The sequence below is a fragment of the Emys orbicularis genome, chromosome 5 (assembly GCF_028017835.1).
Source record: "Emys orbicularis isolate rEmyOrb1 chromosome 5, rEmyOrb1.hap1, whole genome shotgun sequence".
NCBI classification, from domain to species: Eukaryota; Metazoa; Chordata; order Testudines; family Emydidae; genus Emys; species Emys orbicularis.
In genome coordinates, this window is record NC_088687.1 from 126,932,811 (window position 1) to 126,949,647 (window position 16,837).

Here is a 16,837-nt window from a genome sequence, read left to right on the forward strand (position 1 = left end):
CAGCCCTGGGTCCCAACAAGTCTAATGCTGGCTCTGGTGACCCCATTAAAATGGGGTCCTGACTCACTTTGGGGTCCCGACCCACAGTTTGAGAACTGCTGATCTAATCTGAAGTCCTGTATAGCACAGCCTATAGAACTTACTCAAAATAATTCCTAGAGTATAGCTTTTGGAAAAACAGCCAATCTTGATTTAGAAATTGTCACTGATACATTTCTTATTGTACTAGATGCTTAATTTTGTATTCATGAGTTGTATCAAGCGGCATTTGAATTGAAATTGGAATTCAATTGAAAATGCACAAGACTAGCATTTAATTTTTAAAAATTTTTTAAAAAAAATTAAATGTGGCTACCTTAAATGTGTTGGATACATAAGGAAAAAAAGTAAATATATCAAAACATACTTTGCATTTAAAACTGATTTATTAAACAAAGAAAGTATTAACTGTAGTTAATGAATTCACAGATTGTTTCTGGTTTCCATGGGCTGGATTTTCAGAGGTATTTAGGTACCTAGTAGGATTTTCAAAAGTCCCTAAGCAGGTTAGGTGCCTAACTCCCATTGAAATCTGTATTTTGAGCTGTGTAGCTGCATCTTCGGGTGCCTAAATACCTTTGAAAATCTAGCTCCATGCCCTTCAAGTTTTTTAGAATTAGTAGATCTCATTGTCTCTCAGCTGGTTTTTGTTTTCCAATCTATAAATAATGTTTTCTGCTTTTTCATCTCCCGCTCTGTTTCTCAACTTTGAATGAAATAGTCCCAATGAAGAAAATATTCTCTGAACCTCTTAATTTAACTGAAACCAAAAATAACTAATGCGAAAGCTTTTCTGCACAACAGAAACTGAAACTACATATATTTGGAAAAATGTAAATGTCAGCATCCACTCCACTATGAAGACGACAAGTATTGTAGATACTTATTGTAGTACATGGTTTTGTGGCATATTTATAAAGCTTGTATTGATCTTAAAAAGTTAGTCCCCCTCTCCCATTTTTGTATATACTTTAAAAAACAGCATCCTTTCACTCACTAAAATTTGAGAAGGGTGCATTTTGATGCAAGTTTTTTTTTTTTAACTTATTTAAAAGATGTTAGGCCATACTGCAGTTGTGAACAGGTAAGGTGCTTGAGCAGAAGCTCCCTCAACACAAACTCAGAGAGTCACTGGCAGGTATTCATTGAGATTTCCCTAACTTTGAAATTCACTGCTCTACCTTGGTCCACCAGAAACTTCTGGACAGTAAGGCAAAGAACAGCTTTTTCCTCCAGGTTTTTGAGAAAGTGTGTGCTGAGAGTTGGAAGGGTTAATTTAGTCTACTATTCTCATATTAGTAGTTGGATGTGTATGTATTTATATGCCAAGATGTTATGAGTAGTCTTTAATATTATATAGCATTTTATACTGTGTTTTTAAATGGGATGAGCATCCAGGGTTAATGACTTAAATTGTAAACTCTTGGGTCAGGAACCGTCTTTTGGTTTGTGTTTGTACAGTGCCTACGACAATGAGGTCTGGTCCATGACTGGGGCTTATAGGTGCTACCATAATAGAAATATGTAACAATAATATGTAAGGCTGTCAAGCGATTAAAAAAATTAATCATGATTAATCGCACTGTTAAATAATAATAGAATACCATTTATTTAAATATTTTTGGATGTTTTCTACATTTTCAAATATATTGATTTCAATTACAACACAGACTACAAAGCGTACAGTGCTCACTTTCTATTTATTTTTGAATACAAATATTTGCACTGTAAAAAAAAAAACAAATAGTATATTTCAATTCACCTAATGCAAGTACTGTAGTGCAATCTTTTTATCATGAAAGTTAAACTTACAAATGTTGAATTATGTACAGAAAAATAACTGCATTCAAAAACAAAACAATGTAAAACTTTAGAGCCTACATGTCCACTCAGTCCTGCTTCAACCAATCGCTTAGACAAACAAGTTTGGTTACATTTGCCAGAGATAATCGTGCCCGCTTCTTGTTTACAATGTCACCTGAAAGTGAGAAGAGGCGTTCACATGGCACTGTTGTAACCAGCGTCGCAAGATATTTACGTGCCAGATGTGCTAAAGATTCATATGTCCCTTCATGCTTCAACCACCATTCCTGAGGATATGCATCCATACTGATGATGGGTTCTGCTCGATAACAATCCAAAGGAGACTGGACCAATGCATGTTCATTTTCGTCATCTGAGTCAGATGCCACCAACAGAAGGTTGGTTTTTTTTATAACTCCAGCTACAACAGTGCCATGTGAACACCTGTTCTCACTTTCAGGTGACAGTGTAAATAAGAAGCGGGCAGCATTATTTCCTGTAAGTGTAAACAAACTTGTTTGTCTTAGTGATTGGCTGAACAAGAAGTAGGACTGAGTGGACTTGTAGACTCTAAAGTTTTACATTGTTTTGTTTTTGTTGTGTTAAAAAAAAATCTACATATGTAAGTTGCACTTTCACAATAAAGAGATTGCACTACAGTAATTGTATTGGGTAAATTGAAAAATACAATTTTATCTTTTTTTACAGTGCAAATATTTGTAATAAAAAATAATATAAAGCCCTGTACACTTTGTACTGTGTGCTGTAATTGAAATCAATATATTTGAAAATGTAGAAAAACATCCAAAAATATTTATAATAAATATAAATTATTGTTCTATTATTAACAGTGCAATTAAAACTAAGATTAATCGCAACTAATTTTTAATCTAGTTAATTTGTTTTGCATTAATTGCTTGAGTTAATTGCCATTAATTGACGGCCCTAAAAATATGTTTGTTTTTTAAATAAATGTAATGTACGTAACACACTGCATCTAGGGAAATGTGGAAATTTCTATATAGAATTGCATAAAGCTGCTCAGTAGAAAAATATTACTCATCTTAATCAATTGTACTTATAGGGCCTAGTCTCATCAGTAAGAGGAATTGTTGTGTTAATAAAGAGACAGACAGACCAACTTTGTCCTTCCAAAGGCTCTTCAATTGTTAATCCAATTGTTTGGGATGCCTGTACCAGAAATGATAAGTGTATTTATTTAAAAATAGAGCACTCTTCTGTTTGGGAGCAACAGGAACAGACTCATAAGAAGTACATCAGGTGAGGGAACATACAGTAATCTCTTTGTTCTGTATGTGTGTAAATAGCAATGATGTTGATTGTCACTGTTGTCTAATACTACAACAAATGTGTAAGTAATTCTTCTTTGAGTGCTTATTTGCATGTGTTCCATTTCTGGTGGTGTGCATATGCCCCATGTGTAGGGTGACTATATTTCCCAAAGGGAAAACAGGATACTGCATGGGGCTGCTCGCCCAAGCCATGCCCCCGCTCCCCCTGCACGTGGGGCTGTCCGTTCCCTGCCCTCTTCCCCCCCCTGCACATGGGGCTGGCCTGTGCCTTGCCTCCCCTCCCCCCAAGCACAGGACTGACCCGAGTTGCTGGCCCCAGCCCTGCATCTGCCACGCACAGGGCTCTCATCTGAGCCCAGCCTGCTCCCCATGTGGGGCTGGTGTCACTCTTCGCCCGATCCCTGCTGCCCCCCGCAAGGCTGGCATCGCTGCTTGCCTGAACCCTGCCTTCCCCCATGCGGCTGGCATCACTGTTTGCCCGAACCCTGCCTGCCCCCTCCCCCCCCCGGCTGGTGTCGCTGCTCGCCAGAGCCCTATTCACCCCCCCGAAACACACGCACATTCCTCTCTGCCCCTCTAGGGGTGCACGCCGAACTTTTGCCAAAAAAGTCAGGACGGCTGGGACAGGGCTTAAAAAAGGGACTGTCCTGGCCAAAACAGGGCATATGGTCACCCTACCCATGTGCTAGAGATCCGAATGCTTTAGCCAGCAATGTTATTTGGTTGCATCTGCTCCCCTGGTGACCTCGAAGGTATAAAGCGGGGGGAGGCAAAGTGTCCAACTGGCCCTCAGTTCCTTTCAGCTGCTCCTGGATGTGAGACTGACCCAGACAGCAATGTCCACTCTTTTTCCAGTTGCATATTTTATTCTGACTTTGTAAATAGTTAATTATTTAGAGTAGGATATTTAGTATAGTGATCAGTGTAATGTTTTAGTAGGTTTCAGCTTTCTCTAGGTTCATTTTTTACCCTGTACGGGAGGTGGGGATGGGTGAGTCTGGCATGATGTTGGGACAGAAAAAGCCAGGCTTTAAAGTGAGGGATATATAAAAGAAAAGTTGAAGAATTGTAAAATCCTTACAACGAGGACAACTAAATCTAGAGACATCAGGATGAAGTTGTTCCTTTTAGAGAAAGCTATAAAGCTGGTCTCTGAACCAGATGGGAGACAGGATCCCTCTAGTCTGGGATTGTCCTCAGGGAAAAGTGTCCTGTAACTGCCTTTATCTCTGGGGCTCTGCCTGCTCCTGCCTCTGTGGCTGTGAGCAGGAATAGGCATCACACCTCTCAGGAACACAGAGGAAGATCTCTCAAGACTTCCTTAAAAGAAAGAGGATTGGTTCACTTCTTTGTCTCCAGGAAGAAGAGAGCTCTGAAAGCAGCCCCTCCCTTCTCTTTCCAGCAGGAGGCAGCCTGGAAAGGCTTCACTGGTGTCCATGTTATTGGACAATTGGTTGGTGAGAGGATCATCTCCAGAGCAGGTGATAAGCAGTGTTCAGTACATCATACATCTGTTGTCCAGACTGGGACTGAGAGGGAACATGGAAGTCTCACTTAATTCCAACACACAAGATAGTTTATTGGGACTCTAATCGATTCCATGATGGCTGGAGTGTACCTACTGCAGGGCAGATTCAACAATAGGTCAGAGTTGATAAATGAACTGCAAAACAAATCATGTACTACTTCAAGGACATGTCTCTGGTTTTAAGGTCACATGGCTTCATGTACTCTGGTGACCCCAATTATAGATTTTTTTTCTTTTCTTTCATAGATTCCAAGACTAGAAGGGACCATTGTGACAGTCTAGTTTGACTATCTGTATAACACAGGCCTCCTAGTACATATCTTTTAGAAAAACGTCTGATCTTGATTTAAAATTTCCAGTGACATTACGACCCTTGGTAATTTGTTCTAGTGATTAATTATTCTCACTGTTTAAAAAAATTACACTTTATTTGCAGTCTGAATTTTTGCCTATGTTCAACTTCCAATCATTGTATCGTGTTGTACCTTTCTCTGCTGGATTGAAGAGCTCATTATCAAACATTTCTTCCCTGTGTAGGTACTTATAAACTGTAATCAAGTCACCTCTTAACCTTATCTTTTGCTCAGCTAAATACATTGAGCACCTTGAATCTGTCACTGTAGGGTATGTCTTCCAATTCTTTAATCATGCTTGTAGCTCTCCTCTAGACTTGTTCCAGTTTATTAACATCCTTCTTGAATAGTGGACACTAGAACTGGACACAGTGTTCTTGCAGAGCCAAATACAGAGGTTAAAATAACCACTCTGCTCTTATTCGAGATTCCAAGGATAGCACTATCCCATTTGGGCAGTGTCATTCTGGGAGCTCATGTTCAGCTGTTGATACACCAGACTGTCTCTCTGTTGTCGTAAGGGGTGATAATGGATGGCTTATCACCCTGATGGTCACAATATAGATATGAGGGTACACATACCTCAAGAAGTTTTGAACTCCTTCAACTGGTGGAAAGATCCATATCAGGTCTGCAAGGGATGTCTGTTCTCCTCAGAATTTCCCACAAAGTCATTAGTGACTGATGTGTCATTGCTGGGTTGCTGGAGTGTGCAGTACAGGGTCAATGGTCTCAAAGAGATGCTTGGGTTCATATCAGTGTCCTGGAGCTCAGAGCAATATGGCTTGCCTGCATGGCCTTTCTACCTCATATCAAATATCAGAGTGTACAGATGAGACTCAACAATACCACCACAATGTTTGATGTAAACATACGTGGGAACCATATCAACAATCTTGTGCAGGGAAGCAATCGTTCTGTGGAATTGATGTATCCTGCACAACATAGTACTAACTGTAGATCACCTTCCAGGACAATACAACATGCTGGCAGATAATCTAAGCAGACATATTTCTTCAAATCATAAATGGTCCTTAAAGGATTTGGCCATCAAGCCCATTTTCAATCAGTAGGTTGCACCCTGCATAGATTGTTTGCAGCTGACCAGAGCAAGAAATGCAAAGTATTTTGTTCCAAGGGAGGACAAAGTCTGAGTTCTCAAGAAGATGCCTTTCTAATCCCCTGGATTCAGGCCATGTTGTATGTTTATCACCCAGTTCCTCTGACCCTACGTGTATTAAGGAAGGTCAGACCAGACAAGGCCTCAGTCATCCTAATAGCCCTAGACTGGCCCAGGCAATACTGGTTCAAAGAAATCAGAAATCTCTCTGACACCTCCACCTCTGTTGATTCAGAGCAGAAAGCAGTCTCCGAGGACTGCAAAATGAAAATGTTTTTCATCCATTCAGTTAATTCTTTCCCATGAGAGACATCAGTCCTTCATATCAAGTATCTATTTGTTGGTTTGTTGCTAAGCTCATTACGTGTTTGTTTGGCTGCTATCTCTGCACATCATCCACCAATTCACGACCATCTCATCCTTCAGTTAAAAAGTTTGTGAAAAATTTGTCTTCTGAGAGTTTTTCCTTCAATAAGATAACATATTTTACTTTACTTACTTTTATCTTAGAATCTTAATGTGGTACTGATCTACTTGGTGGGACCTCCGTTTGAGCTATTAGCCTTGTGCTCATTACTCCTTTTTTCTATGAAGATGCCATTTTTTGTTGCAGTTATATCGGTAGGGCAGGGATTGGCAACTTTTGGCACGCGGCCCACCAGGGTGCTTACACTGGCGGGCCAGGACGGTTTGTTTACCTGCCACGTCCGCAGGTTCGACCGATCGCGGCTCCCACTGGCTGCGGTTTGCCGCTCCAGGCCAATGGGGGTGGCGGGAAGCGGCGGCCAGCATATTCCTCAGCACGCGCTGCTTCCTGCAGCCCCATTGGCCTGGAGCAGTGAACCGCGGCCAGTAGGAGCCACGATCAGCCGAACCTGCGGAAGCGGCAGGTAAACAAACCGGCCCGGCCCGTCAGGGTGCTTACCCTGGTGGGTCACGTGCCAAAGGTTGCCGATCCCTGTGGTAGGGCCGTATCAGTTTTATGGCTGTGAAAAACATGTCACAGACCGTGAAATAACCCTTTCCCCGAGAAATGTGATCTCCCCCTGTGTTCCTGGGAGCACCCCAGTCAGGGGCTCCTAATTGCTAATCCCGGCTTGGATGGCGAGACATAAGACTTGTTCTTCCCCTGCACAGCCACTCTTGGAAGGAGATCAGACCCACCTCTGGGTACCTCCTGCTGCTGCAGGAAGCTCCGAGGCTGGGCAGCAGCCCCGAAGCTTTCTGCAGCCAGAAGAGGCTTCTGGAGGTGGTGGGTCCAATCTCCCACGTGCTGTTGGGAGCACCCCAGCCAGGTGCTCCTAGCTGCTAACCTGGGCTGGGTGGGGAGATCAGACCCACTTCCAGCGGCAGCACAGAAGTGAGGGAGCACTGGGAGATCAGTGTCACCTCCAGGAGCCATCTCCTGCTGCAGGAAGTTCCATGGCTGCTGCCTTCAGAGCCCAGCTCTGAAGGCAGCACAGAAGTGAGGGTGGCTATCCCGTGACCCTCCTACAACAGCTTTGCAATCTGAAATCATGACATTGAACAATTTTAAAATCCTCGGCCCTTGAAATTGGCCAAAATGGACTGTGAATTTGGTAGGGCCCTATACATCAGCATGCAGGGTCTGGGAATTGCAAGCTCTGATGATGGAAACCCCCATATATGATTTTTCAGTGTTAAAGTTACACTCTGGTCACAACCTAAATTTCTTCCCAAGGTAATCTCTGACACATTTAAATCAGTCCATTCGCTTACCTGTTTTTTCCCAAAGCCTCATTCAACTAAGTGTGAGGCTGCGTTACATACTCTGATGTTTTCCAAACTTTGTCTTGTAGGATTGCCAACTTTCTAATTGCAGAAAATCGAATACCCTGGCCCCGCCCCTTCTCCAAGGCCCCGCTGCCCGCTCCCTCTATTCCCCCCTCCATCGTTTACTTCCCCCACTCTCGCTCACTTGCTCATTTTCACTAGGCTGGGGCAGGGGGTGGGGTGCAGGAGGGGGTGAGAGCTCCAGCTGAGGTTGCAGACTCTGAGGTGGGGCTGGGGATGAGGGGTTTCGGGGTGAAGGAGGGGTTGGGGGTGGGGCCGAGGGGTTCAGAGTATGGGAGGGTGCTCTGGGCTGGGGCAGGGGGTTGGGGTGCGGGGGGGTGAGGGCTCCAGCTGGGGGTGCAGGTTCTGGGGTGGGGCTGGGGATGAAGGGGTTGGGGTGCAGGAGAGAGCTCCAGGCTGGGGCCGAGAGGTTCAGCATGCAGGAGGGAGCTCAGAGCTGGAGCAGGGGATTGGGGTGCGGGAGGGGATGAAGGGTGTGGGCTCCAGGTGGTGCTGGCCTCAGATGGCCCCGGCATTTCTTGGGGACAGAGGAAGACCACACGGCTTCCAGGAAATGGCAGCATGTGCCTCCGGCGCCTAGGCGGAGGGGCGGCCAGGTTGGCTCCGTGCGCTGCCCCCGCCCGCAGGCACTGCTCCTACCCGCAGGCGCAGTCCTAAGCGCCGGCTCCACAGCTCCCATTGGCTGCAGCCACAGAGTTCCTGGCCAATTGGAGCTGTGGAGCTGGTGCTGTGGGCGGTGCCTGCACGCGGAGCCCCTCTGGCTGCCCCTCTGCCTAGGAGCTGGAGGGACATACCACCATTTCCTGGGAACCACGCGGAGCTGCCAGCATAGACGCTGACTCCATGGGTGCTCCAGGGCTGGAGCACTCACGGGGAAAAATTAGTAGGTGCTCTGCACCCACTGGCAGCCAAGCTCCCCCTCCCCCTCCCCCGCATCCCACCTCCTCCTCCACCTCCTCCCCTGAGAGTGCTGCGTCCCTGCTCCTCTGCCTATCTCGTAGCGCTTCCTGCCTTGCCGCCACCAAACAGCTGTTTGGCGGGAGGGGGAGGAGCGGGAACGTGGCATGCACAGGGGAGGATGCGGGGAAGAGTCGGGACGGGGGGGATTTGGGGAAGGAGTCAGAATAGGGGCAGGGAGGTGACGGAGTTGGGGTGGGGACTTTGGGGAAGGGGTTGGAATGGGGGCTGGGTGGGATGGAGTCGGTGCGGGGCCGGGGGCAAAGGGGAGTCGAGCACCCACCGGCGGGAGCAGAAGTCAGCACCTATGGCTGCCGGGCACAGAGCCTGCCTGCCCACTTGCAGCCAACCGGACTTTTAGCGGAGCTCCCAGGGTCCCTTTTCAACTGGGTGTTCCAGTGAAAAACCGGATGCCTGGCAACCCTATCATTTTGTCTAGAACAAAACCATTCACAGAGTCCCCTAGGCTATTTATTTCTGTTGCCAAGAGATCCAAGAGTCAGGCAGTCTTGACTCAATCTCCAGTTGGGTATATCACTGCATAAAGTTATGAGGTGGCCAGTTAAGAACTCCCAAATCATGTTAGGTGACTTTCTACTAGAGCAACGGTTCTCAAACTTATTTTGTTGTGCCCCCCTTCTTTGTGTCCAGGGTCATTTACACCCCCTCCCCCCCACACACAAGTACATATTCCGCTGCCCAGCACTGAAGGCAGAGCGGAGAATGGGCTGCAGCAGTGCAGAAGTAAGAGTGGCAGTGTGAAAAGTGATACTGATAAATATCACTTTTCATGGCAGGCTTAGTGCCCCATTGCCACTGTTACTTCTGTGCTGCTGCTTTCGACAGCCAGAGCCCTGCTGCTGCCTGCAGGTATGGGACTGGGGGATTGTCGGGGGTGGGAAGGAGAGTCTGAGCCCAGGCTGCCTCCTGATGAAGGATTTGTGGGGGGGAAGGAGAGCCCAAGCAGGAGGGAGTCCGGCAATCAGCCCTGGGCAGGAGGAGGTCTGACTGTCCCCTTTATCCCCTCCATCCCAGGTGTGTCCTAGAGGGATAACTGTAGCTGATATATGTAGGGCTACTACTTGTTGTAGTATACATACTTTCACTAGCCAAAGCTATTATACTTTAGTTCAGGAATCTCATTCAGATGCCCAGTTTGGGAAGGCTGTGTTGCATTCTCTATTTAATTAGACTTGCAGTACCCTGCTCCATCTATTACCTACTGCTTGGGAACACATGTAAACAAGCATTCAAAATGGAAAGTAAAGTTACTTTTAGTAACTGGAGTTCTTAGAGATGTGTTGTTTACATGTGTTGCATAACCCACTCTCTTTTTTCCCCACTACTGTTGAGACCAATAGCCTGGAGTTGATAGTGGTGCTGGGACTGAGGATGGTTGGTCACTTGGTCCCTTTTATATCACATAGGGAGAGGGCCTCGAGATCATCAGGGGAGCAGGTGTGACCAACAGACACTGCTGGCTAAAGCATTCCAATCTCCAGTGCATGGGGCACATGCATACAACTAGAAGTGGAACACAGGTAAACACCACATCTTGAATAGCTCTAGATATTAAAGGTAAGTAACTTTCCTTTCCAATTTTATTTTTCTTGCCTATGGATGTTGTACTTCATTTCTGGGAGATTTTTGGTGGGCGTTCTTAAAGAGAACATATGAACAGGATTACAGCACAGCTTTTTGAACTGTATTAATAATTTTTTTAAATTTTTGAATAGAGTGGATTTTTTTAAAATAGCATTTAAGATTCCTGGGGATATTCCTTAGCAGCCAGTAGCAATTTTTATAATAGTATAGATAAAAAGTTCAGTCTAAATTATAAGATAGCGTTGTTTAAAGTATAAATCTCTCTTCGCTATTGCCACTTAATTTTAAAGACTGCATTTATTTCTTTTAAATATCCAATTTTTCTAATTTAATCAAATTCCATTGTTAATTTATTTTAAAAATCTAGTATAATATTATATATATCAGACTTTGGAAGACACAGGACTTAGAATTTTAAGGGGACCAGAAGGTAATGTTAGTCAAATTTTTAAAATGTATTAGAATTTAGCTAATTTACCCTAATGACTGGGAGGTCTATTGTGAATTACTGAATTTTGTAAACGAGCAAAAAGTAAAAAACAAAACAACACAACAAAATCAGATTGTCAAAATTAATTATACTTTATAAAGTATAAGATCGGGGACAGGGACTTAGGTTCTGTCACAGTTCTTGAGTTAACTAGATCAACGGGCAAGTCACTTTATTTGTTTGTCTCACTCTCTCCATCTATAAAATTGTAAATATAAAAGTGCTAATTGTTACTGTTCAGATTCTGACAGTAATTTTAATGTAAATTATTATTGTTTAATACTTACACTGGGCACTGTGCTGTGCAATTCAGAAAAATAGAATAATCCCTTCCTTTAAAGAGCTTTCAAAAGTGAAGTTTTAGAAATATGAAATCCCAGCATCAGTTTTTCGTTCAGATTATAAATTGTGCAAGTCATCAGTGTACTACTGTATACAATAGTTCACCTCTATAAAACCAGCATATCATTTTAATGTGGAATCATTAGCATTTAGACAAAACCTATATCTATTAGTCCACTGTTAGGGCTGGTCTACACTGGGGGGGGGGGGATCGATCTAAGATACGCAACTTCAGCTATGCGAATAGCGTAGCTGAAGTCGAAGTATCTTAGATCGAATTACCTGGGGTCCACACGGCGCGGGATCGACGGCCGCGGCTCCCCCGTCGACTGCGCTACTGCCGCTCGCTCTGGTGGAGTTCCGGAGTCGACGGTGAGCGCGTTCGGGGATCGATATATCGCGTCTTAACGAGACGCGATATATCGATCCCGGATTAATCGATTGCTACCCGCCAATATGGCGGGTAGTGAAGACGTACCCTTATTTAAAGCTTTGTTTACTATTAAACACAATCTTTTTTGTCCATGAGAATTCCTTTTAGTGACATCCTAGTTTTGATTCATAGCAAAGTCTACATAAATCTCCCTGCTTTTTATAACTCTGCATAATAAATTCTTAAATACAGCACAGGCAAACAAACTGTAAACAGTTTGAGAAGGATGAAAAGTAGTGTGATATGCTTATGCTATTCCCAAGGGATCTTATAGCAACAAGCAGGTTATATTTAAATATCACTTTGTATAGTGTTAAAATATTAACAATTTGTTTGTAGCTTTCAGTAACTGTTTAAATCATGATTTCACTAATCTGCCTGCATAAACTGCTGATTTAATTTATCGTAGCACCATTAGCATGGTTAAGTTTATTATGGAGTTGCCAGTTGTGGCTCCATAATAATGTTGTGTTGAGATTTGCACTTAAAGTGGGATTTTTAACCCCTTTGTTGTATATGAAGAATACATCATATCCTTCCTAAAATTACACCTCTTTGAGTATAGAATTTTCTGAGAATTTATAAGTGAATCTGTTAATTAGTCTAGGAATGGTTAAGAAATGGGCCCTTAAAAAATTTAGCACCTGGTGTTGGATTTTATTTGGACTCAGATTCTCTTAATAACAGAAAAATGCAGATGCTTCAAACCTCCAATATTTAAAACTCCTGACATTTTGTGTGTAGACCACATTGGATGATTTTTTTTTAGGATTAATAGTCATTTTTATTCTTCTTCTTCATAACTGCAAGTTTCTTCTTCAAGGGAGATTGAACACAATCAGGACACCCAGCATATATTAACTCTGCCCTGTAGTGACACCATGAGGAGGAAAAACACCTGTCTTTAAATATCAGTTTAAAGAAATCTGGTGCCACAAACACTAAAATGCCTTAATCATATGATCACTGTATGCTGCCACTACAGGACAAAGTTACATTGCTTTGGATGCCCTACTTGTATTTCCAAATCTTAACATGTTTGGATTTCTTTTGAGTTCAAGAATTTCCTTGATTTATACTGCTGGGTTGAGTGCTAATTACATCCTGTAATGTATTTACCTTTAAATTGCTGATATGTTCTATCAACCTGGACTCCATTTTAACATAATTTCTTTGTCTGGGAATATAAATAAATTATACACTATTTTTGGAATGCTTAAACATCTCTTCTGAGTTTTGCAAATTCAAGAGTCACTGAAATATTTTTCTTTGAGTGCTGTCTCTGTGGGTGCTCCACTCCAGGTGACAGTGCGTCCTGGCGCCGTTGATTGGAGATCTTCAGTAGCAGTGCCTGGTCAGGCCACGCATGTGCAGCTGCTGTCTTGCAGCATCGTTGGAGTCTGTTCAGCGTGCGCACGCCATGACCCCTCAGTTCCTTCTCTACCATCCTTGCCTGAAGACGGAGCTCGAGGCAGTGCTGTAGTTTCTTCCCCTATTGACAGAAAAATTCGATACGATTAACCCAGTTTTACCCTTCCCTTTAGATAAGTTAGTTAATAGTTTAAAAAACAAAACAAACAAACAAAAAAAACCTTTTCCCACCATTTCCCCCCCAAGTTCTCTGCTTCCTGTGGAGTGAAAACCCTGGTCCTCTTGTTTTTTATTTCAACATGCCAGGCTCTCCTGGTTTTAAAAGATGTGGCTCCTGCAAAGAGGCCATGCCGCGCTCAAGCGGACATTCACTCTGTGTGAGATGTCTCGGAAAGATGCACATTCCAGCCAAGTGCACCCACTGTAACAACTTGAAGGCGAGGGCCCAGCGCGACCGAGATCTGCACCTGAAAATGATCCTTATGGAGAACTCTCTCCTACCTGGATCGGAGAAGGACGTATCTAAACCTTCTCCCAAGTGCTTTCCATCCCGGTCGGAACCGACCAAGGGCATGGCTCCACCCTCTCAGGAGAAGAGGAAGCGAGCCTCGACCTACCCACACAGGGAACCGAATGAAAAGAAGTGGTCCCCTGTGAGGTCGCTATCAGCAGTGCCGACGGCCCTGAGAATCAGCACCTACAACTCTCCTGGCACCTCCGGCACCGGACGCACCGCCCACAAGACGAAGGAGTTGAGACATCAAACTACCCATGTCTCCTCCTCGGCGCTGCCAACCACACAGCCACCTCCGGTGCCAACGCAAACCTCGGTACTGCCACCACCACCGGCACTGACACACCATCCAGCACCGGCAGATGGCACTGCAATGGGACCACCAGCACCCACTAAAGCAAAATACAAGATACCTAAACCACATGCCATATCCAATGCAATGGCCACCATGGGACCCACGGGCAGCTTATAAGGCCCAGTACGCTCGCACTTCCTCACCACCCAGGGCACAACTTCGGTCCCCATTGGTATCCCCTGTGCTGCCTACATCCATGGCCACAGAGGACCTACCTGAGGAGCCCAAGAAAGAGGCCGTACCTGAGATGGTGTCACCAGAACACGACTCTTTCTCGTCTCCAGATGAAGCTGTCATGCCACCTCCACCCACTCTGGCTGATGACTTCAGACAGTTTCAGGAGGTGTTCAAAAGAATAGCAATCAGCCAGGACATTCCATTAGAGGAGGTTCAGGAGCTCAGGAACAACACAAGCTCTTGAAAATTCTGCAACCCACTTCGGCATCAAAAATTGCGCTTCCTATAAATGATGCCATCCTAGAACCTGCTGAAAATATATGGCAGTCCCCGGCTACCGCTCCACCAACATGCAAGAGGGCAAATCGCAAATATTATGTCCCAGACAAGGGCATGGACTTCTTATTTGCCCACCCACAACCTAATTCCCGGTGGTGGAAGCAGCAACCCACAGGGCAAAACAGCTTCAACACCGATCCACACCACAAGATAAGGACCACAAGCGACTAGACCTCCTAGGCTGTAAGGTATATACATCGTCCACACTACCATTCAGAGTAGCCAACTACAGCGCCCTCCTTACCAAGTATGTTTGTGACAACTATGGCAAACTCTTTGACTATACCACAGATATACCAGAGGACAGAAGAGCCCAATTCAAATCGGTCCTGGTTGAGGGGCAGCTGGTCACCAGAATGACCCTACAAGCTTCCCTGGACATGGCCAATACGGCAGCTCGTACTACGACTACTGCAGTAGTCATGTGCAGAGTCTCATGGCTATCGTCATCCAGCATCCCGAAGGAGCTCCACTGCACTGAGGTTGTTCTCCAAACCCTGGCAGTAGTCTCAGCTCACCTACACAAACAAGGGATCATATTTTTCCCATACCTGGACGAATGCCTCATCATAGATCATTCATACAAGGAGACAGAAACAATCACAAGACTCGCCATCAACTTCTTCCAGAGACTAGGACTGCAAATAAATTTTCAAAAATCCACTTTGCTACCCACACAACTAGAGTCCGTCGGGGCCTATCTAGAAGACTCAACTCAGGCCAAAGTCTCGCTACCTCACATCAAACATCCTGACCATCAAACACCTCACAGACACTGTCGATCTGCCCAAGAATCGAGGCACTAACGTGCCTACAATTACTGCGTCACATGGCCGCCACCACGTTCGTGGTCAAATACGCCAGACTACATATGAGGTGCTTCCAGGGCTGGATGAGCTCAGTATACAGACCCACCAAACACACACTCAAAATGAGGTAACACTACCAACCGCGGTACTGATTGCATTACAGTGGTGGACAAAAAGAGAACATCTGTGTAGGTGTCCTCTTCCACCACAGACTTCCATCCATCATGATCACTACAGATGCCTCCCTACTGGGCTGGGTAGCACACCTAGACCACCACACGATACAAGGAAGGTGGTCAACGTTGGAATCACACCTACACATAAACCTTCTAGAACTCAGGGCAGTATGGAATGCCTGCCTTCGCTTCCTGCTGCTCATAAGAAACACATCAATCCAAATAATGACAGACAATATCGTATGCAGGTTTTACATCAACAGACAAGGCGGGGCCCGATCGCGTTCCCTATGCATGGAAGTGATGAAACCATGGAACTGGTGCATCCAGCATCACATCAACATCTCCGCTTCATACCTACCGGGATGTCAGAATACTATGGCTGATACACAAAGCAGACTATTTTCACAGGACCATGAATGGGAACTGAAGTCGACAGTCGCACAACAAATATTCCATCTATGGGGATTCCCGTCTATCGACCTATTTGCCACAACACAGAACCGCAAATGCCCTCTCTTTTGTTCCAGAGTGGGGCTTGGCCCCCACTCTCTGGGGGATGCTTTCCTGATTCGGTGGAACAAGACACTTTTATATATGCATTCCCACTGATCCCACTAATACACAGGGTCCTACGCAAGGTCAGGGACGACAAAGCCAACATTATCTTAATTGCCCCAGCACGTATCCAGGCAGACCTGGTATCCTTATCTGCTGTGCGTCAGTCTGTCCTCCACAAACTCTCCCAATGAGATCGGACCTCCTATCCCAAGATGACAGTCAGATCCTCCATCCACAGCTGCAGAAGCTCCATCTCAAAGCGTGGCTCCTCCATGGTTCCAAGTTAGCCTGTTTGGAACAGGTCAAACACATTACTGAACAGCAGATGGGACTCCATGCGCAATATGTACCTTCAAAAGTGTAAATGTTTCTCCATATGGTGTCTGCATAAAGGGCTCACTCCCTGCACTACACCCCTTCCTATAGTGCTGGACTATCTGGTAGAGCTCAAGCACTCATAAGAACATAAGAACATAAGAAAGGCCGTACTGGGTCAGACCAAAGGTCCATCTAGCCCAGTATCTGTCTACCGACAGTGGCCAATGCCAGGTGCCCCAGAGGGAGTGAACCTAACAGGCAATGATCAAGTGATCTCTCTCCTGCCATCCATCTCCATCCTCTGACGAACAGAGGCTAGGGACACCATTCTTACCCATCCTGGCTAATAGCCATTTATGGACTTAGCCACCATGAATTTATCCAGTCCCCTTTTAAACATTGTTATAGTCCTAGCCTTC

The 16,837-nt window shown here is 44.9% G+C and overlaps 1 protein-coding gene across 1 annotated transcript in view; it reads left to right on the plus strand.

Annotated features, from left to right (window-relative positions):
• Nucleotides 1-16,837, plus strand: part of POLN (DNA polymerase nu) — a 205,173-nt gene that overhangs the window by 33,418 nt on the left and 154,918 nt on the right. The window contains exon 5 of the mRNA XM_065405742.1: nt 2,927-3,123. Within this exon, the coding sequence (XP_065261814.1) occupies nt 2,927-3,123 (197 nt within the window). The remainder of the gene's footprint in view (nt 1-2,926; nt 3,124-16,837) is intronic.